At 46.2% G+C, this 24,002-nt stretch overlaps 1 protein-coding gene across 1 annotated transcript in view; it reads right to left on the minus strand.

The window, feature by feature from the left end:
• Nucleotides 1-24,002, minus strand: part of ADAMTSL1 (ADAMTS like 1) — a 731,209-nt gene that overhangs the window by 62,325 nt on the left and 644,882 nt on the right. Inside the window, exons 22-23 of the mRNA XM_085634733.1 lie at nt 10,998-11,177; nt 5,106-5,240 (exon numbers count right to left, since the gene is read on the minus strand). Of these exons, the coding sequence (XP_085490859.1) occupies nt 5,106-5,240; nt 10,998-11,177 (315 nt within the window). The remainder of the gene's footprint in view (nt 1-5,105; nt 5,241-10,997; nt 11,178-24,002) is intronic.

The raw sequence follows: 24,002 nt of genomic DNA on the forward strand, positions 1-24,002 counted from the left end.
GCCACAACTGGATGCACTAGCGTGTTAGAATGCATATGTGAAACTGTACCTATATTCATGTTATCGCTTAATGTCCTCATATTTCTGCTAAGATGTGATGTCGGGTTAAAGCTTGCAGAGGTGACTCTGTTGCTTCCCCCGTTCCCCTCCCTATTGTTTTGGTTCTTTTTGTCTTTTTTTGTCACTACAAGCTTTGCTGTTTTACATTCCTATATAATTATGGGTAATATTGTATGGCTTTGAAATACCAATAAACAAAATGTTAAAAAAAGATAAAAATTAAATATGATGTACAATATCAGGAGATGTTACAAATATTCTATCTAAATATACTCATCTTACACTATGAGGTAATGTGCTCTGTGCTTGACAACAAACTCCATAATTTGACTTTTTGTATCTTCTAAACATAATTTTACTACAACTAACAAGCAGAAAAGTGATGAATCAATAAACATTTTGTGGCTGATTGCTAGTGCCCCAGCAATTTTGATGGGGCGGATAATGGCCATTACGGGCCCACTGGGACTCCGAGAGCTGTGGAACATCCATAAATTCTATGCATTTTAGCCAGGGATTTGAACTGCTGTGATCTATGTGGAATGAAGATGGAACACAGAACCTACTCTGCAACTGCTAAGAAAAACAGCTGCAAGGGTCAGCTATGTTAAAATTTTCAACCATAGGAACCAATTTGTGACATCCAGAGGGTGCTCTGACTGCAGTCAGAAACCATCATTCTGATAGAAGTGTCCATGGGTCTACTTAAATCCATGCTCGGTATGAGGTCCGATGATGAAGCGTAGGCCAATGTGTTCTGAGTTACTTCCCAGCATGAGGGATTACTTGATTTGTGAGGATAAATATTCAGGATCTTCGGCGGAGACTCTTTGACTGTCCCTTCCAATTGAATCCATCTGCTCTCCATGTGGGAGGCTCAGGATACTCTTTGTTATGGAGGAGGATTGAGAAAGCTCTTTTTGCTGATCACCACAATTTCCAATAGGGTGAAGGCGCATGCTGGATGTGCCCTGTGTGATTTTGCTATGCTCAACAGAACAACCCTCTGTTTTTATTTCCTTCTATACTGTGCACCCATACAGGCCCATGGGGAAAAATATGCAATGTCCAAAAAAGCTTGGTATCAGGCCATACCGGCCAAACAGTCATGCACACTCTGCATGTTCTCCAATGGGCTGTAATGCATATCCTGGGTGGAGAACATGCACATGCTGTCAGTTTCCGTCTGAGCTCCGAACCATGGTGCTCAGACCAAATCACAAAGCTGCTATCATGGTGACAGCATCGCCGTGATTGGCTTAGGAGAGCCTGGGTGCTGCCGGGAGCCAGAAGAACGTCGAGGAAGAAGAGGCTGAGGCTGGTTACCGGCAATGAGCATGTAAGTCTTTTTTTCCTTTCTAACCCCCGCCACCGTTACCTACAAGCTGCCACTGCCTGCCCTACATCTTCAGGATGGCACAGAAAACCTCCATCAGAGTCAGAGTGGTGAATGCAGAATTCAGCACACATAGAAGTAGGAAATCGTCATTATTTAATAATTGTTTATGTGCGGGAAGAGACACCTTTCTGCACATAAACGATCATTAATGGCATATTGCTCTTTCTATGTGTGCTGCATAATGCAGCACACATAGAAAAAACAAACATGAGGAGAAATAAGAGTATTTATCCTCGTATTGACATTCTAACATCTGCTCTCGCATGCCGTTAGTTTTTTGCGCTGCCTCAGATTTACACCTCCTTGTAAATCTGGGGCAGTGTCAAAAGCAATAAGTGTTGCAGTGGAAAGCACACAGCAATGCCCCTTTTACACTAAGTGATGCACGTAAAGGAACCATATTTATAAGGGGGCGTTAAGCCACAAAAAGTTATTTAACGCCGCATTGTAAACATGGAGAAGGGTATATCGCCACCAGAATGTCGCTAAAAGTGATGTTCGGGTGGTGATATCCCATTGTAAATATGTCCCATTGATTCATACATACACACGCTCAGCCATGCAAACACAAGACATAATAAACACATAAAAGTTACCTTCACTGCAGTCCGAGAAGGAATTCTTGGAGGTCCCAAGAGGGTTGGGACTGCTGCCTTCCCTCAATGGTGCCTTCCCTCAGCAGCTGAAGGCAGCAGTCCCTAACTTGTCACAGAGTGGGATGGGGTCAGTGAAACTGCTGACCCCACCCCACTCTGTGACGAGGTGTCAGTGAAGACACTCGGCCCTGGGCACTCCTGGGCTTAAAACTGAAGCACCCAGGTTCGAGTCAATCACCACAAGGAGGGGGGACTCAAGACACTTTTGCCAGGCAGAGGAAGTCACACCCACAGGGCTGTGAGTGAAATCTTCAGCCTGGCAAAGCTCAGCTCAGGCAGCCAGGAGCCTGTGCATTTAATGTAATGTCTAGCTCCTGGCTGCCTGACATGAACAAGAAGAGTGTCTGTCATACTGACTTATGTTCAGCCTGACAGAAACTCTTCTTCTCTGTAGAAAGGTGAGGGGGTGTGGTCTCTCAGACCATATAAATGAGCTGCAGCCGAGAGAATGCCAAAAGGACTTCTGTGGGTCACCACATTCGATGTGTAGGAGCAAACTGTCTGGAAAAAACAAGATACAACAGAGTAAATGATCTTACCCTCTTACATAAAGCAACCTCAAATTATTATGTTGGCGCACTAGAAGCCAGCGTAGCATTGCCAATTCTGGGTACATATGTTGGCATCAGCTAGAGCAGGGATACTCAAAGTACGGCCCAGGGGTGCATGTGGCCCTCCTAACCTTTACAGGCATCCCCTTGGTCAAACAGCATAGCTGGGCTGCTGTTTACTGGAATCAGCACTAACATTATAAAATATTTTAAATAAACAGGCAAGCCTTTATTTAAAGGTTAATTAAAATTTAAAGAAACGCAGTAACTAGGTTGTCCTACACTGTGTGACTTTAGGAAAACTTTCATTTTTAAAGGCATCTCGCAGAAACCATGTAAAAATATGATAAAGTCTCTTCAAAATTCAAAAAGTGTATTTCATTGACATACAGAACCGTTTCACCGTAGTACATCAGGCTATATCAGTGCATTGAGAAGTATTTTTTTAAAGTGAGAATTTCCAAACATGAATTTAGAAACATTCATTCTTCCCCCTCATCCTCAAAATGCTAATAGTGAACTAAGAGGCAAGTCAGTTGTTACGTGCACTCTTTGGGTGGCCTATGTTCCTTTTGTAAATGAACAACATTATAGTTTATTAAATCAAACACAGGAGAAGGTTTTGTACAGTAACAGCCTGAAGTCATGTATTTTGCGGTTCTCTTATATGTGGTAATAAAAAAAAAGAGGGAAAGGGAAATAAAACAATTGCCTAGGATCACACAATTTGCTAAAGTGGAGACGCCAGGATTAATTCCAGGTTTTCTGGTTTGACATTGCGCAATTCAGCCACTAGATGTATATGCTTAGCTTCCCCTACACCCACCTCACTGCCATCCCACTCCGCCCCACCCATTTACCCCCACCACTCCTGACTTCCACCATGCTGGCATCAATGCAGCCCTCGGTCACATCACAGACTAAACTGTTTGCCCCTGGGAAAATGTTTGCGGGCGCCCATGAGCTAGAGCAAGCCGCCAGGTGAGCAGCAATATTGTGTAACCGACTGATCAGATACTTTGAAGTGAGCCAAGACATACGGAATTGCGACACTGAGCATGCAAAATCACTAGAAAAGTAGTTACAGTATAAAGCAGAGATTTAGAAGCTAAGAGAAGCACCATCTGCAAAAGTTGAAGTTGAATAAGTCACAATTTGGAGATGGTTTCAATTCATGGCAGCAAAAATAAAGATTATCGACAAACTCTATCTTCAAGTTTCCTGGTTATAACTGTTTGAGGACACAGGCAAATAAACAGGCATCCAAAGAGGTGACTTCCCACCACGGAACAGGAGCTGTGCATTGCTCCCATTGTCCTCAATATTTAGCCTACATCCAAGCACAGTTGATAAAGACAACCGCGTTGTGATAGAATACTGGGTGGTACACCTTTAGTCTTAAACGGAATCTGGGTGTCATCTGTATATGTGAAAAATGGAGTCTAAGATCAGGACATTTTGCCAAAGGAACAACTTTAATGAGTGTAGGACTCAGGGAAGAACCCTAAAGAAACACACAAGCAGTGCCACTTGCTGAGAATGACTGGTGAGTGAGGAATGTAACCACATAAGAGCTGTGCTACCAGGACCCAGTGCTGCCAGTGGAGACTGACATGGTGTGATCACTAGTGTCAAAAGCCACTATACAATTTAGCAAAGTAACTGCACAGGTACCATTTTCATCGAGTCCCTGGTGTGGCTTATCCAGTGAGGTAAGGAGAATAGATTCAGTGCCCCTTCCGTGACCAAGCCGCAAACTGTGGAGTGAGATGACCCACATTCTAGTCTCCACCTACCCAGATAACCAAATTGTTCAAACATTTTGCCTTGCTGCATGAAGGTTGTATGTCCGAATAGCATCTACAAACAAAATCGTCTGAGGGTCGTATAATGTCACAAATATTGTTTACAAAAATGTTATCATGATAGGTGTAAATTTGATATTATTAACTCCAAAGGGGCCGATTCACATAGGCCTGTTTGAGAATGTGTAGTAGTACTCCCATAGTACCTCTTCAAGTCCTCATAAATGCCTTTGGGAATTGACTGCATGTTCTATAGGCAAGCCCTAAATTAATGTTTAAATTTTTGTGACTTCCTTTTTAATGATCACACTTTTGGCACACATGAAAAACATTTTTCATACTCGTCTATATTCCAAACTATGGGTTAAATTCACAAACTCATGTGTGAGTACAGGAATAAGTGCTCCTGTGGTATTAATTTATATATTCCTAAATTCCTTTGTGAATTGGCCCCATAATTTATGACAGAGGATATTCTGACCACAATATTCTGGTACCATACCTACGAGGGTGCTCCCATAGAGGCTAATTTGCCAGATGAAGTGAAATAAAACAATTGATGTTTACGAAAACATAAACAGAACCAGACCTACCATTGTCCACAGGTAGGTCCTTCTTTTGCCTCTTGACTTACCTATGATCACCGCACTCCCTGGGATCAGGACCAATCTCGTCCCCAGAGGAGATGACAGTACAGAGGGCAACCCTGGCCCCATAACCGAGAGGGTCGCTGCCAGCTCTTCCAAACCATTGGGGGCTTGTGGCGGATCTGTGGAAAAGAAAAGTAACAGTGAGCAGAGACGATGTAAGGCGTTTTTGAAGAGGGCCCAAAAACTGGAGATGGAAAATAAATCACACAAAGTGCAGGCAATATCAATATTTGTCATTTAATGATAAAACACAAATAAATGAATGTATAAATAATAAATAAACAACTAAATAAATTAATACATACAAACATTTTGAACCCGTTTTGGTACTGAAGACAAACAATTTTTTAGGCAAAAGCGAACAATGTCCGCATGCCTTGTGCAGTCACTCACAGTGAAAGGAGCCCATGGGTAACTGGCCTTAACCATTGCTAAGTGGTGTATGCTGTGGTGGGAGGAAACAAAATGCGACTAACAGTTAAAAAAGATCAGTAGATAAAGCCCACTGACAAAAAGCATCTCACTGTATGTATATTATCTATGAATGATTTTAGGAAAACAATAGTCTGGCAAGATGACTAAAGCTTTCTCTGAGCTAGACCTAAAAGCATTGCCACATTATGCTTTGCAGTGAGGTGCCTAGTACAGGCTCACAGAAACAATGCTGCGGTGTTAGAGAGCCCCATACTTGGGTCAGTGAGTGGTTGTGTATATATCTGCCTGTGCGCATGTCCCGCCGCCAAGGTTGTATTATAGAAGCACACATGGTTAAACCACGCCTGCCTCTACCACGCAGCCCAAACCACAAATGCATCTTAACCACGCATTCCTTTACCACGCATGCCTTTACCAAGCAATTTCGAGGTATAGGCAAGAATGGTAAAGGGGTATGTGTGGCTAAGGTCACGACTATCCCGAATCCCTCTACCCCACCACCCCGACTGCCTCCAACCCCTCGCTGTTCCTAAAACCCTGCCCCTTCACTAATACTACCCCTACCCCCCGCGCTGACTCTACCCATTGCCCTCCCCGTCCTAAGGCCTAAAACCCTGCCCCTTTACTTACACTACCCCATTCCCACGTTGTCCCTTAAACTACCCCAACCCCTTCCACTGCCTTGAAACCTCCCCAACCCCCAGCCCTAAAACGACCCGACTATCCATTCTCCTCCCACTGCCCTAAGACCTAAAACCCTGCCCCTTTACCTACACTACCCTAGCCCAGCGCTGTCCCTTAAATTACCCCAACCCCTTCCACTGCCCTGAAACCTATCCCGACTCCCACTCCAGTCCCACTCACCTCACCGCAGCGTCGTTCTGCTTCCGTCTTCACCGTCTTCTGTCTAGCCAGCAGCTAGACCGCGCACTACCTTAACCAGGCTTATGTGTGTTTTTTAGACATATGCGTGGTTAAGGCAAGCGTGGTTGCGCTTGCGTAGTCGGAACACGAGTGGTAAAGACCGCGGTGTTCTGACTGCTCTCTTCCCTCCAAATATCTTGGAAAAACATTGCTAAATTTATGAGACAAAGGAAAACCTGAGTCACATGCAATGTAAAAATCTTTTGGCCTCCAATAGACTCAAGCATAATTGTAAGCTTCCTGTAAGCAAACTTTCTTAGTCCGGGGGAAACCCCCCACTAAAGAAGCAAGAGGGCGAGGGTCCTTCATGGTCTCTGCCTCAGTTCTCGATCACCACTCCAGTTCATGGTCTCAAAGGGTTATCACGTCATCAGTTGTCGAGAACTGTATCAACCATCTGTATGCTCGACCAAGATTCTTCAGCTCCAGCAAGTGAAGACCGGCAGAGAAGCGCATGGCCAACTCTTGAGTCCCATGTCTACTTGGTGGACACAGCTTTCTCCTCCCCAACCACGATGAAATCCTCACCTCTGAAAGATTTAGGAATCCGGAGCAAAGCAGTAGATGTTGACTAGCAGAAGTAAGAATGGTAAAAATGAAATGCTAAACAATGATTCCAACTTGGTACCTGGTTCTTCCCTCTTGTTGTTAACACTTTCAGAGCTCCAGCTTGTGGGGGCAGACCCAGAAGAATTGAGGAAACCTAAGTAAGGCTTTCACACAAATTGTTGCCAATATCTGATTTGGGTTTTGCAAGTGGAACTGCCTTTCAGAGAACAATTAAGTATTACTTAATAATGCAATAATGCTGTTGATCAGCGGCCCCTGAGATTATGGGCCGAACCATACATAGTAAGGGCTCATAAAAAGGGGGTTGTAATTAACAATCACTATTGCTCCATATGTAATGGCAGTAAGGTTATTAGTACACCTTCCCTACAGCACCAGGAATCTGCCTCAGCTGATCTGCAGGACAGTTCGAGTTCTCTCCTCTGGGGAATGCTGGAATGCTGGAGAGGAGTGAGATAAAAGTATGCAAACATAAGTTTGATTTTTCTTTATTTTCAGTCGTTGCTTGGTCTAACATTAAGGCAAAATACCGAATGACAATGAGGGAAAAAACACAAACTACTATGTTTACACTTTTGCTTCTTACTCCTCTTCAGCATTCCGGCTTACATTCTCCTTCAGCAATCAAGTGATGGAGCTGGGACCCTGAGGCTGTGACAACGGCTTCTGCAGAGGGAGGGACAGAGCTGTACTGCAAAACCTAGAAACCGTTTCCCCCTCCTTCTACAGCGTGCTGGGTATTGTGCATATTTCATCTAGGAGTCAAAAGTAAAGCAAAATAAATAAAGCAGAGGTGGAGTTGGCCTGCAGACGAAGGATTCAAGATATTAAAATGTATGAAAGTCTTACTGCCTTTTAAATATATAACTTCAGGACACAAGTCCAAAAAAAAGTGGTGAGTAGACTAACCAAGTTAGGCAGTATGCATGTGACATCATGGTGTGTGACACTAAAGTGCGTAACATCACGTCGTGTGACCTAGCACGTAGCATCACAAGAAGTGGCATCACAACCTATGACCTCACAGGAAGTGACATTTCAAGAAGTGACATCAGATCTTAAGACCTTGCACATACGTTTAGCAGGTCTAGCATGAGTACAGTTGAGCACATTACAATATTTAACAAATTAGATTTTGTGTTGCACTTGTGCCACAAAAGTGAGGTAACCCAAAAGCAAAATCTGGGCCACAGCTTATACATTTACGTTTTTAAACTCTGCCAGAAAGAAATTGCCAACAAGGAGAAAAGTGGCAGTAAATCTGTTCTGCTTAATTGGTTGCAAATTCTGCATTTTAAAATATCATATGAGGTTAAAGCACCTTCCGCAGAGATCTTAGTGTGAGGTTAACGTATTTGCTGGAGAGATCTGTGTTTTGTCTAGTCCCAGTTTTGAATCAAAGTAACATAGAGAGTTAATATTTCTCCTGCAGAGCACATCATGTAACATGCAGGTGACAGATTTTTATTTTATGCAGATGGGTAAGTGGGTTACTGTTTTTAACACAAGATCATTTTGTTACTTGCAGTTCATAAATTGTAATCCTTCTAATATAGCACTGTGAGCTATGAAGGACATGTGACTCCTACACCTTGTAACACTCACTATTTTAAGTAACATATCAAGTACATTGATTTACACACATATAATTAATATTTATTGTCAATGTGTAATGTATATGTGTGATATAAGGCGCGTTGACAGCCTACATTGGGATGAGTAGCGCTATAAAAGAAATAAAACAAAATAGTGGTATTTAAATTATTTGTGTAAATAATGGGACAGACCAACACATCTGACATTCTTACAGTGCATGCACATCTCTTAAAAGTCAGAAGTTTGCCTCTTTTAAGTACTTATGAAGTAATAAAAAGCTGTGCCATCGTTTCCCGTCCATTGCATTTGCATCTAGGTGTGAGGCAACAGACATCTCCCAGCCAGGAGGCATGAACAAAAAGAGTCCGGATGCCCCCTTAAATTTGGCCTTTGTTCTCGGCCCAGCTGGAACTCAATATAACAAAGCCCTCTTGCTGTCTGCACTTTGATGCTCGGAACGAAAGCAGACAATGTGCCGGCACTGCTGAATGTGTCCCGTGTCTGAAAATGACACTGGGGCGAGTTTTGCTTATTTCTGTGGGGACCAACTTCTTGGCAGGGTTGACGGTGGCCACTCTGTGAAAAGAGTGGGTAGACGCCATCTCCTACGTCTGCCCTTTGAGCCCTGAATAACCTGTCAGAGAGAGGCATAGCTCAGCCAATTGCAGACATATGTAAGGTATCAATAGACGTCGGTCTGGGAGGATCAATAAATTGCAAAGAAGTAGACATAAACTTGGGTCTCAAGTTACAGGTGGGCAGAGCACACCACAGCAATAGTAAGCTGGAAGCCTCGAAATGCTTCCTGGGCGAGCACATCTGTAAATCAAGCATTCTGATTCGATGTTCAGCTCCCAGCATTCCACTGCTATAGGCAAGCGCGCAACACCCATTGGGCTCACCGGGCTTCAGCCCCCCCCTGTCATGTGTGTCAGCCCGGCTGAGACAGCCTCGCGGGCTGACGTCCGTCTAATTGCAGCCGCACCAGAGTACTTCACAGGTCTTTAAAAGACCATTTACTCGTTAATGAGGCTTTTGTTGTGTTTTCACCCCTTCTTACAACCACTCTGCCTATGGCTGGAAGACTTAGCCCCCCCGAAATCTCTTTCAGCCCCCCCGAAATTTGTCTCTAGTTGCCCGCCTGGCTATAGGAATACCAGATACACAGCATTCTCGTTGAGCTGTGCTATTATCTTCTCAGTGCAGGTCATTCCTTCAGGTTCTTTATAAAAATCGTGGTAAGACCTTCAAAAGTGATAGCAGCTTTAGAAGCCTATGTGAGAATTGTAGAATCAGCAAGTGTAAAAACAAGTTGAGAAGCACCACTTATTTCTCCCAGGAGCCACCTCCACCTTGATGCTCAGAATATATTGCTTAAGTAGACTTTGTCCCTGGACAGTGTCTTAGATGGTGTCATGTTGCATACTGGGAGTAAAAGAGGCACTTTGGATTTCTGACTCCCTATGGGTGCAAAGGGGTCTGCTGCCCATATTTTGGACCTTGTCTCGTCAATGGTGCAATGATGTAATCAGTTGCAAAGTTCTGTGCTGTCATATCAAATACATCCATCAGATGAGATCAATCATGTGATGTGACCTGCCAACTCAAACTGTGCCACCTTGTGTTACACGATTTTGTCTCCCTTCACACAGTCACCGGTGAGGAGCCGAAATCACACGGTGGCAGCAAAAAGCAGAAAGTGGTTTCCCAGCTTCTCTTTGGCATCTTTAATTCTCTGATGCCCATTAAGAGGAGTGCGACAGCCTCAATGACCCTCTGTTCTTTTAGGAAGGAGGGGGTGGTGGGGGGACTTGATGAGGGGCAGAGCACCTCCTAGGTAGCTCTTGGCACGAAGCCCCACCCCTTAAAGGCCCCCTCACTTCCTCAAACATGAAATTAATTTGTAGGTTGGCAGGTATGTGTGGTGTGATATAATGTGATGTGATGGATCTGGGTTCCCAGATGAATGTGATTTCACTTCCCATTATGTCATCAGGTCAAAGTTTGTGCTACCTGTGATGCTATTGACAGTGAAAGGGTATGGCTGGTCACTTCCTTTGTTGGATTTTGGTGAAATTACGTCACTGCTTTGTCTGTTTGACAACCCCATGAAATAATCTTAAGGCTGACTGCCGGCTCACAGAACTAATCAATAAGACGTTTAAATTGGCCTCTGTACTTCTGACAGCAAAGAACCAGAAAATCAGATGTGCCCATCACAAAATTAAGAAAGTGCATTTTTTCTTTAATCTTTGCCCCTTTTTCAACAGAAAGCTTCCAGTCACCAACTCTGATTGAAGACACACTTTGGAGATCTGCATGGGCTCAGGTCCAGCTGGGTGAGTACTTACCTATGACCTGGAGCGCGGTGGTTTCTGTCACTTCTCCGTGCACATTGGCTGCCATGCAGGAGTACAGCCCCTGGTGCGACGCAGACAAATTTGCAAGGAGCAGGGAGCCATCATGCTGATGAGTAGGTGCAAAGAGTTTGCTTTTATTTCGGTACCAAGTGACTTCAGCTTCCGGTAGGCCTGTGAAGACAGCATGGTCAAAGTCAGCTTTTTAAAAATTGAGTTTGTGGCAGAACCTCGCTTGAATCAAGTTTCAGAAGCATTGCGGCTAACGTGCCCACCTAAACAGACACTCTAGACATACAGTGCTTAACTTGTGCCAGTGGATGGAGGTAGAGCGCATCGGCACTCACTTTTGAGGACCAGGGTTTTTTCATCATCACAGTTTGACCCAGAGCAAAGGAGAGAAAGGCAGAAAAGGGAGAAAGAAGGAGGTATACAAAGATAAACATTGACAAAGGGGCAAAGCAGGAATAAAAAAGAATCTACAAGAGATGAGGAGGCCGTATGAATAGTGGAGTAGAAAAACAGGCATGAGATGAAATCAGGACAAAACAGTCAGCATCCCTGGCATTCAGCAGTGCCACAGAGGCCTTCAAACAAAACCTTTAGGTCCCTGCACCTATTTTTTCACTAAGCACTGGCAAAAAAAGCCACGTTAGAAACATTTTACTTCTGGGATTCCGTCAATATTTTTCTTGATTTGCAAGTGAGCTTGGGCTATTTTCTCTCCAATATGAAAGGCTTTTTGTGAGTGTTTTGTGCATACCAGCAGATTTATAACATTATCACTGTGAATAGTCACACATTCTTACATATGCGATTATGGTTAAGGAAAAAAGTTCGAATTGTACACGAACTCTAGCATGGCCTATCTCAACATGATGTACTCTTTGATTATGCATCTTTTGCGCTCCACACATATTGTTTATGAGCTAGTACCTGAGCTCTAACGATGTCATCTGCCATTGACAACTCACTAAGAGCGTCTTGAGACCCTCACGTGTAAGTAGCCGCGCTATACAAACTCTTGATTGATTGATTGATTCACAGGAACTAATGTTAGTAGTAAGGTACATCACTTGAAAAAGATAAAAGTGGATATCAGATGAGTTTGATCATGACTCACTTAACCAGTTGTTTGATTTCACAAATGGCACCTTGTGTTCCTTGCTCATGACAGTAGTTAACAAGCATTGGCATAGCCGCCAATAGGTCTTGCCTTTGGGACCTTATAAGTGTTTAGCCATGCAACAGTTGCATAACTAAATACTTATAAGGTCCCAAAAGCGAGACCTATTGGCTATGCCAAGCGGCCGTGTGGCCGCGAAAGTGAAAGTGATCACGATCGTGATCAAACATCAAAGAGGCCGTGAAAGTAATCGCGGTCAATCGCTGTAGCTCTACGCTGGCCTGGTAGCACTTTTTGGAGCCCTCTCAATAAGGCTCGCCAGACCAGCGCATGCGCTGGGTCAGGCGAGAGCTAAAAAGGGGGTGTAACATTAAAAGAGATTATTTTTGCAGTTTTATGTAGCACATACTTGGCTTAATTGCATTAGAGCGTTTTACACGAGCAGCAGATTACGTTTTTAGGCATCGGGAGATTAAGTGATTTGTCCAGAATCACAGGGTGTTGAGGCGAGGGCAGGATTCAGAGCTGGATCCTCTGTTTCAAAGTCAGTAGGTTTGGCCATAAGGCCGCAACTCAATCTAGTTTTCAGCATGTGGGATCTAGGGTGTGGCACCACTTATGCAGAGTCAGATGTCTTTTATCCAGTCCATATTTCTAGATACACAGTCAACGCCTCGTTCTAGACTCAAGCATCCTTGATGAAAGTCAAAGGGGCGCACATCTCTGGCTTGCGGCAATTATGCGGCACTGATGGCCAGCTGGGGTAGTTTCAACACCCATGATAGTAGCCAAAGTCTTAGGTGGACATCTAAAAGGGCAAGTAGAATCCCAAATGATACTCCTCGTGCCAAAGGGATTTAACCAGCTGGCACCATCTGGACATGAAGGTAAAAAAAGCACCTCACTGCAGATCCTCATAACTCTGTGTTCGCAAAGTGTGAGGTCCCTTATGAGAGACACTAGTGTAAACGTTCAAGTCTCTATATCTCCTCAGTTCATCTTGGCTTGCCCAACACAGCTTGAAGGTCCACAAACACGCCCTCGAACTCTGGGAACTCCTTGATACAACAGCACCAGACGTCGACTTCCTCACGGAAACCTGGATGAACGCCTCCTCGGCCCCTGACATCGCCATAGCCATCCCAGATGGCTACAAAATCCACCGGAAGGACCGCGTCAACAAAACTGGAGGAGGAATCGCCATCATCTACAGGAACACCATCAGCGTCACGACCAATGCCGAAGACACACTCACCGCCGCTGAACACCTACACTTCCAGATCCACACCAACCCCCAGACCACCCTCAGAGGAACGCTCATCTACACACCCACGGGCCCACGGACACAATTCAGCGAAACCATCGCCGACTTCATCAGCCCGCACACCCTAGCCTCATCAGAGTACATCCTCCTAGGGGACCTGAACTTCCACCTGGAGAAAAACAACGACAACAACACCACCACCCTGCTCGACAACCTTGACAACCTCGGACTCAAGCAACTGGTGGACACGCCCACCCACCTCGCTGGCCACACGCTCGACCCCATCTTCTCCGCCAGCAACCACGTCTCCTTCAGCCACTCCACCGGACTACACTGGACCGACCACAGCTGCATCCACTTCACCTTCAAGAAGACTACATCCCACCACCACTCGCTACAGATACCCCGCAGATGCTGGAGCAAAGTCACCACAGACCAGCTGACCACATCGCTGAGCCAGAACCCACCTGTCGACACCCCTGACACCAACGACGCAGCACACAATCTCGCACAGTGGATCACCAACTGCGCCGACGACCTCGCTCCACTGAAGAAACCCCCAGGCAAGACTGGCAACAGAAAAACCTCATGGTTCACAGACGCCCTCAAAATCACAAAGAAATCATGCCAAACCCTCGAAAAAGCTTGGCACCACAAACGGACATCAGAAAACATGACAGCCCTCAAGAGCGCCACCCGCGAATACCACCAGTTGATTCGCACCACCAAAAGGACATCGTTCAAGGAGCAGCAAGACAACAACTCCCACAACAGCAAGGAACTCTTCAGCATCGTCAAAGAGCTCTCCAACCCCAGCGCCAGCAACAACAACATCACACCGTCGCAAGACCTCTGCAACTCCCTTGCCACATTCTCCCACCGCAAGATCGCAGATATACACAACAGTTTCAGACCCCAGACTCCGCCTGCAGCCACCAAACCAACGACCCCCACCACCACCCTCAGTGCATGGATCCCCATCAGCACTGAAGACACCACCCACGTCATGACAACCATGCACTCTGGCTGCCCCTCCGACCCATGCCCTCATCATATCTTCAACAAAGCCGACACCATCATCGCACCCCACCTCCGGAACGTCATAAACAGCTCCTTCACGTCAGCCACCTTCCCTGAAAACTGGAAACACGCAGAAATCAACGCCCTTCTGAAGAAACCCACAGCGGACCCCAAAGACCTCAAGAACTTCCGCCCCATCTCTCTTCTCCCCTTCCCGGCTAAAGTCATCGAGAAGAACGTCAATAAACAGCTGACTGCATTCCTCGAAGCAAACGACTCGCTCGACCCATCCCAGTCCGGATTTCGAGCCAACCACAGCACCGAGACTGCCCTCATCGCAGCCACCGATAACATCAGGACCCTGATGGACAACGGAGAGACAGCCGCTCTCATCCTCCTGGACCTCTCGCAGCCTTTGATACCGTCTGCCACCACACCCTAATGACCCGCCTCTACAACACTGGGATCCAAGGAAGGGCCCTGGACTGGATCACACCGTTCCTCTCCGACAGAACCCAGAGAGTCCGCCTCCCTCCCTTCCGCTCCGCGGCCACCAAGATCATCTGCGGCGTACACCAAGGCTCCTCACTCAGCCCAACCCTCTTCAATATCTACATGAGCCCCCTCGCCACCATTGCACGCAAACACAACATCAACATCATCTCCTACGCCAACGACACCCAACTGATACTCCACCTCACCAAAGACCCATTCACCGCCAAAACCAACTTCCAGGACGGAATGAAAGATGTCGCAGAATGGATGAAGCACAGCCGTCTGAAGCTCAACTCGGACAAGACGGAGGTCCTCATCCTCGGATAATCCCCATCCGCCTGGGACGACTCCTGGTGGCCCACGACGCTGGGCACCGCATCGACACCCACGGACCACGCACAAAACCTGGGATTCATCCTGGACTCCTCACTCACGATGACCAAGCAAGTCGACGCAGTCTCGTCCTCATGTTTCAACACCCTGCGCATGGTCCGAAAGATCTTCAGGTGGATCCCCACCGAAACCAGAAGGACGGTCACCCAGGCCCTCGTCACCAGCCGACTAGACTACGGGAACGCCCTATACGCAGGAACCACAGCCAAACTTCAGAAACGTCTTCAGCGCATACAGAACGCCTCCGCGCGACTCATCCTCGACATCCCTCGCCACAGCCACATATTCGCCCACCTGAGAAACCTGCACTGGCTCCCCGTCAACAAGAGGATCACGTTCAGGCTGCTCACCCACACACACAAAGCGCTCCACAACATGGGCCCCGAATACCTCAACAACCGCCTCTCGTTCTACACCCCCACCCGCCAGCTCCGCTCCACCAGCCTCGCCCTCGCCACCATCCCACGGATTCGCAGAACCACCACCGGAGGAAGATCGTTCTCCTACCTGGCAGCCATGACATGGAATTCCCTCACCGCACACCTACGACTGACGCAGGACCATCTCACCTTCAGGAAACACCTCAAGACCTGGTTATTCGAGCAATAGCGGCACCCCCCCTCCCTTCAGCGCCTTGAGACCCTCACGGGTGAGTAGCGCGCTCTACAAATGTATTGATTGATTGATTGATTGATTGAAGGTCGAATAAAGAATTCTCCTGACAACGCTGATTCACTCGCTGAGCTCCGCCATATTTCGTATCCAGAAGCTATGTGCAACAGAATGTGCTGACTGCCATCACCAAACCTATTGGCTGTTGCGATAATCAGGCCCTTATTACAAATGGCCAGTAAATTCTGATGGGAGTTATGAGTTTGCTTTTTTCACACGGTGGTTTTGGTTGTTAAAAGATGAAAACATAATTTATAATTCTAGCAGGCCCTTCGAAATTTAGGGGCCATTCGTAATGAGGGCCACACTATTGTTTTCACCCTGGGAACAGTTTCAGAGATGACTGCATTATCTCCATCACTGACTACATCTCTGGATTTTTTTAGCTGTCTCACATTTGTTTTGGAAATAACGACAACATTCACTCTAGATTCCAGAATCTAGAAAACTAAGGATGTCAGTCGCGGAAGTATCGTTTTGCAAGTGACCAACTATCCAGTCACTCTCTCGCCATCTTTAACCCAAAGCACAACTTTCCTTTCTTGTGACTCTTCCCAGTGACAACACGGAGCTGCCATGAAGGCTGGACTGGCGATTGCATTTACTGTGAAGATCTGTGGTTGACCCGCAGCTTGGAGGTATGACCCCCCCTAAACCTTACTACTCACAGTGCGGTTTCATATTAGAAGCCATATGCACTTACATGAAATGGCGGCAGACATGTATAGCTGTGTTTCTTCTAAATCTACATTGAACTTTTCTTATCACCGGTGCTATTAAAATGATTATTTTGACGTATATACGTTATATCATCTGTAAAAAGCATTCTAGCATCTGTACTGTGTCAACCAAGCGTGACGTGCACTAGTATATAAAGCACGACTCTTTCTTTTCTGTGAGCGGCCTTGCACGCTGCCCATGTTGCTGTGAAGCACAACAACTGCCTTCATGTTTGGACGCGTGCCCTGTCAAACGGGCCGTCTAATGTGTCGTGAAGGTTTGAAGACTTAACACGGTGCCGCCTGTCGCCTGTCCACATGGCTTCATGATTCTGAAGTTAAAACTGCACGACAGGAAGTGCAGCGCGAGAATGCTGCTGATACGTATTGCACGTGTTGAACATTCCTACTGACAGCTCCACCACGTGAACTATCCGTGTGAAAAGCGGGTTTTTGTGTGTGGCGTGCGTTTCTCGTTCACCGACGGCTAATTGCACGCCTCAGCCTAAGTAAAACCAAATGTTTCCCAAACGTCCGTCCTCGGAGCGCCTGCCAGTAAGTAGCTGTGCGGTTTCTTTGAACGCGCTGCCCAGCAGCAGCATCAAGGCGCGCGCGGTAATGAGACGACTGAGGGAAGTGCGGACCGCGTAGAGCAAGTCCGACAATCAAGCCCAGGTGTGAGGGTGTCTCGTGCGTCGGCACGTGCGGGTGCGTGGAGCGTAGGACTGGGAACGGGGGAAGGACGGGGGTTGCACACGAGGACCACTTGAGGACACCATTGGCTCTCCTCAGTCTCCGCATCTCCCACAGCAGCATGCAAAAAACACTAACTGGCAAAAAGACGAGATATATTATGCCCCAAAAGCTGGGTGCAACAACAGACTTGAATTCTATACATAAATATCCAGGGGCAGATTCGCTATGCGTCACTTTTGTGGAGCAGCCCAGAGGCAAAGTCGTTTTGGGCCTATACTAGGCCACGCATTGCGGAAGTACGAAGTAGACACAGAGGCGTAAGTCCAACCCCCGCATCTCCCTTGCAGGGAATGAGAGCCCCCAACCCTTAAGGGGCCCCTAAAGTCTTCAGAGGGCCCCCACTCAGACTAAGGCCCATGAATATCTAAGAGAGATGGGGGACTCTGGGGCCCCTCTTCACATTCCGCAGAGGAGGACCAACATTTTGTGTAAAGCCACTGAGTGGACATGGGTGGTGGGCATATCAATGGGCATGCCTGAGGGCGTCTCAGGGGCAATGCCCCAGGGTGACGGAAGTCTCAGTGGTGAGAATCTCTGGACAGATGCCCCGCCCCTTTTCCTGGCCATTTACGCCCCCTGGCACCGGGCCCATCCCCCCCGGACGGTTTGATGATCACTCGCACTACACGTGTATTCTCTCCAATGGTGCCGACTCCGTCCATTACCCTGACACAGAGGCATCTGTGTAAAAGAATTCCCATAGGTCCGGTAATAGGGTTTCACTTAACATCTCCTACTCAAGTGAAAAAGTATGCTGCGGCTTATCCTCGCCTGTCAACAGTCAGCCTACATACTCCTGCCTTCTGGCAGCTGGAGCGAAATCAGCTGTCAAGAGTAAACGTCGCAGCTAATCTGTCTTTTGTATATTTACCATACGGAGCCACCTTGCTAAATATCTGAGCTAAAATCGTAATTTCTGCAGTAGGCCAGAGGTGCCGAGCGGCGGGGTCCGAAAGCAGGGCCTTGGGACGGGAAACTTCTTGGGTAAATATTATGAGTGCGGAGGCAAGATGTGCCTGCAATGGCCCGCCCCTTTGATAAAATGCGTGCCATTTGCACCTCTGCTGTGCTTGGGGGAAAAAGCTAAGTTCTTATACAAACAAGTTCTTGCCGTCCCCACGGTCATCAGCGTCAGGACATTAATGAGGCATTATCAGCGCTATGAGTGGTTTACCCCACTCGGGGGAGATTCCCACAGTCTTCCTCAAATGTTTTGTTGAAATGTGAAGGCCTGCCCCCTGTCTAACCTTGGTTCTGTCTTACATTCTGTCACCATTCGGCCTGTTGCACTGACGGTCGGACAAGGTGGCCTTCGGGTAGAGGGGGCACCAATGCTTAGCTGTGTGCTTGTGTACTATCATTCAAATTAGACATTTTTATCGGTCATTTTGGCTGGCCATAAGCTTCTTCTAAACTCTGTTCTCACGCCCAATTGCCTCCAGCTGGTAAAATCCAGTCAAAATGTTTTCATTCAGAAACCTGGGAAGACGTTTTCTGTTACTGTTGCTACAGTCGAGTTAACCATAAATGAGGAATGTAATCTATCTCCACTTCAGAAGACCCAGACAACACAATATGGCTGCCAAAAAGTGATGCGCTGAAACGCTATGTAAATCTGACTGTGCACCTACAGTGGATAGCGATTGATAGCGGATATTAAGATGGATACAAAGATAGTCAAATAGGCAGAGAGACAGCAAAATAGGCTGACAGAAAAATAGGTAGACGGACGGGCAGAGAGACAGATACATAGATAGATAGCAGTAGCGGCCCGTGGAGGGAGTGCCGCGGGGCAGTTGGGTGGAGCGGTGGAGGGACAGGGTGGGGGTAGTAAACTCCGGCTCACGGCCGACCGGAGTAATGTAAGTAAATAAATAAAACGAATTTCATTGCGCGCGCTGAAACGCATTTGGCGTTTTAGCACGCGCAATGAAATTCGTTTTATTTATTTACTTACTTACATTACTCCGGTCGGACGGGAGCCAGAGTTTACTACCCCCCACCCTGCCCCTCCCCCACCCCACCGCCCCGCGGCACTCCCTCCACGGGCCGCTAATGATAGATAGATAGATAGATAGCAGGGCCGGCTTTAGCGCTGGTGGCGCCTGGTGCCACAATCACTTTTGGTGCCCCCACGTCCCCTGACTACCTCCTTGGACTCTCTCACTACCACCTGCAAAAGTTTCCCGCATCTCTCATATCACAAAATAATGCTAAACCCAGCGCCCCCCCTGAGGTCACAGCGCCCCCCTTCAAAGGTCAGCGCCCAGTGCGGCTGCACCAGTCGCACTGCCCTAACGCCGGCCCTGATACATAGACAGACAGACAGACACTGGCGTAACCAAAGTTGAGGGGGCCCCCCTGCAAAGTACACGGAGGGCCCCCCCCTCAGGGCCAGACTGGAAACCGAAACCAGCCCTGGCAAACTGATCGGCTGCCCCCCCCTGGGGACCAGGGGTGCAGCCGAGCTGTTTGCGAGGGCAGGTTTCAGCCAATTTTGTTACAGGGGGCCGATATTACCGACCCTCGGTAACAAAAACAGCGCCCCAGGGGCCCAAAACTGGCCCCTACCCATGGCAGCCTACCGGGAAAACGCCCGGTGCCTTCCACGGTCAGTCTGGTCCTGTCCCCCTTCCGGATTGAATCCGGAGCTCCCAGGCCTGACTACTGTGCAGAGGGGGCCTCCTGCAGCTCGGGCCCCCCTCGCCCCGCAGGGGATGCGGGGGCCTGTGTTATGCCACTGTAGATAGATAGATAGATAGATAGATAGATAGATAGATAGATAGATAGATAGATAGATAGATAGATAGATAGATTGATTTATGTTGTCTGAAATACAAACCAATCTATATGCATTCAAGCATCCTAGTACTTCCTATATTCACTAACGGTTTCATGTGTTAATTTCTCCATCAAAAAAACGATTTTTTAAATAATTGCTTGCACATATCATCATCAAACATGCATTTGTAAAGCTAGCAGGGTTGGCCTGAGCAAGTTGGTTCAATGGTTATTTTTTTTATTGTAGCATATGCCACACAAATAAAAAAACGGGGGGGAACAAAACATGTTGCTACCTAAATATGATAGCCATGTGCTTGCCAAAATAAATGTGACTTAAAAAAACCTTTTATATACATTTTATAGAAAAGTATGGGTGCTAATAGCAGATAGGTGCACTTAAAAAAAAAATGCAGAAACCGTGTTTTAATTAACGAACATCACATGAAAATGTGTTTCTTAATGGCACAAAGAAAATGTACTATTGGCTTTAAATTACTGTAACCTAAAAGCACAGGCCCTCATTTAGAGTTTTACAGAATGGGTGCGCACCCCTGTAAAGCTTGTAGGTGTCCGCTATAGGATGCGTGGCGGACACTGGCAGGAAAAATGCAGCGTGGCCCCTCACGCAGAGTGAAAACTCCCTGCACATTAGGGCATTTATTTTTTGTTTAAAGAAAACAAACTCTTACTTTCGGAGTTTATATTCTCTGAACAAAAAGTTCACAGAGTGAGATCTGTAAAGATAGCGCCTTCTCTGAAACGTTCAGTGCTGTAATGGAAGCTGTCGTAGTGACGGCTCCCTTTACAGCCCAGAGATCCCCACAACACGTGCCAGCATCTCTAAACAGGGTGGACAATCATTTTCCATGGTGGTGGAGGTCATGCCATCCACCCTCCTGGCAGCGTACAAGGGTCCAAATGAGGCCCATAGTTTAAACACACAGAGATGACTAACAAACCTTAGGAAGGGATAAGCAATGGGAAATAAAACTGGTAAAGTATTGCCTCAACAGCCCTAGTTATGAAGAGCATTTCCTTCTAGGCGGATCTGCAGAAGAGGTCAGGTAAAATGCTGCCACTCACAGTCCAAGGGGGACAGCGAATGAAGTTACTTTGCCCCGCGCTGCACGCTGAGATGGGCGGTATCGATATGGGAATGACAACTGACCAGAGCAATGGATAGCAACGTTTGAGCCAATGCCCACAATGTATGTAAAAATTTCCATATTGATTATTTATGATTTTTTTTTATTCCATGAGGCTAAAAAAAGCTAAAGCTGTCTCTATGCCGAACCTAAAATATATCAGGACAATATTTTACATGATATAAGAATTACTATTATTATTGAAGAATTAAGAGCCATGCAAATTTAATAATTTTAAACCAATACCTCAATTGTGGTACAGAAGGGGGATGGGAGCACACTGCTACCTCCCAGCACAGTTCGCCCCTTTGCATCCTGGTACATGCAGTTCAATTTAAATGCTTACTTGAAATTTTGCAGAGTGTCTCACCAAAGTTGGTGCAGGTTAGTGCTGTTAGACACATGTGTTTCTGGATTTCATCCTTCTTCAGTAGAGATAAAGCGAAATTCTTCTGGGGTTTGCTGAGAAAGCTGCCACAATCCTCTCAGGTCTCGGTGCCTCCCATGAGCTCGTCAGCCCAGTGGCTCAAGGGAGCCTTTTTGAAACAGAAGGGGGAGGATAAAACCTGATAGACTATGGCAACCTTTCCAGCAACCCCAGAAAGAATTTTCGTTTTTTATCTCTACTGAAGACAGATAATATCCAGAAACACATGTGTCTAGAGATTCACAGCACTAACCGGCAGCAACTTTGGTGAACCACTACAGCTAAAAATCAAGTAAGAAATCACTGTGAACTGCATTTACCACAATGCTAAGGGGCGAACTGTGCTGGGAGGTGTGGCAGTGTGCTCCCATCCCCCATTTGTTTGAAAAGGCTCCCTTGAGCCACTGAGCTGACGAGCTCATGGCGATGCACCTGTGCGCCAGAGAGAGGTACTGAGACCTGAGAGACTATGGCAGCCTTTCCAGCAACCCCAGAAAGAATTTTCGTTTTTTATCTCTACTGAAGACGGATAATATCCAGAAACACATGTGTCTAGAGATTCACAGCACTAACCTGCACCAACTTTGGTGAACCACTACAGCTAAAAATCAAGTAAGAAATCACTGTTAACTGCATTTACCACAATGCTAAGGGGCGAACTGTGCTGGGAAGTGTGGCAGTGTGCTTCCATCCCCCATTTACCTCAATTGTGGTATTTTCCAAGCTGGAATAAAAGGGGTCATAATGAAGAGGATTAGCCATAACCTTTCTTTTAAAAATCCAGGGCCCATAAAGCCAAAAATATAAATAATAAATAAAATGCACACTAGCACTGACACAGACATTCTTTTTCATTTCCAAGCTACCTCACATTTCGTTTTTAAAAAGCATTTTAAAAAATATAATAAAAAAAAATATGGCTATTAGCTTTGAACAAACGCCACTTAATCAAAGATGACGGGAAGGGTAATGTGCTATATTTATTTATGTTTGCTCTATAATTAACCTACAATATTTTGGGTGACAAAAAAATGTAAGTGAAATAATTTCTCCAATTTGTACTGTCGCCTTTAATAACAGTATATAGGGTTAGGTGAAGTGGGCCTGGTTGAGAATAGCACAAAGGCTGTTCATACACCCCACTTTTGATTATGAACTGGTGGCATAATTTCTGCCTACAGGTATAAAGCTGCAGTTTCTCATGGATGGGCTATGATAAAGGGACTAAACTAGAAACAGCAGGGGTAAAAGTATCATTTTTTTTACCCCCCAGCAGCAACCAAAGTTGTTGTGCTGCATTGTGCAAAAGGGGTGAAAGCAACACCTAATTATATTTACAAAAAAATGGCCTCGTTTTGTTCACTACCTATGTGTTGACGCACAAACAGATTGCCTGGTGCCAGGCACAACCTTTGTACCATGGTGTAGAGGTGTGTGAATCGTGTTTAGCATAAGATTTGTCCTGGAAGCGTACATTCTCTTAAACAAGCATGTGTGCTGTACACTACAGCACACATGCACTGTTTTGAGTGTTTGGAAAAATTAAAATATTTATTCTTGTCAGTGCCTGCTTCAAGGGCGTGCTAGTTTTTAGGTCTCGCCTGACCCAGCACATATGCTGGTCTGGCGAGACATTTTGTGAGGGCTCCAAAAAGTGCTACCAGGCCAGCCTAGAGGTAGAGTGCATGTGCGCGTGCCGCGCTTGACCGTTATTACTTTCACTTTCGCGGCCGCTTTGATGTTTGATCGCGAACACTTTCACGGCCGCTTGGCATAGCCAATACGTCTCACTTTTGGGAACTTATAAGTATTTAGTTATGCAACTGTTGCATGGCTAAACACTTATAAGGTCCCAAAGGCGAGACCTATTGGCTATGCCAATGCTTGTTTTATGTGAAGCCAGCCTGGCTAAATTTGTAGATTTGGCTTTGAGTCAAAAGATGTGTGCTTGCATGATCTGTCCAAATATCACCAAAGCAATATCCCCTTGCCGCAAAGTGGCACAAATCAGTTCAAAGCACTATATATTCTGGGAAAATACCTTTGGCACTGGAAAGTAAATAACCTTGCAAGACTTTGCATGACTTTGCATCACTTTGCATGACTTTGCACCGACACAAAGTCTTTGTAATCTAGACCCAAGTCTCTGCTTCTATCCACTGAGATCAAGATATATAGTTTAGCCCTTTAAAGAGTTC

This window comes from Triturus cristatus, chromosome 2_1, assembly GCF_964204655.1.
Source record: "Triturus cristatus chromosome 2_1, aTriCri1.1, whole genome shotgun sequence".
Lineage (NCBI taxonomy): Eukaryota > Metazoa > Chordata > Amphibia > Caudata > Salamandridae > Triturus > Triturus cristatus.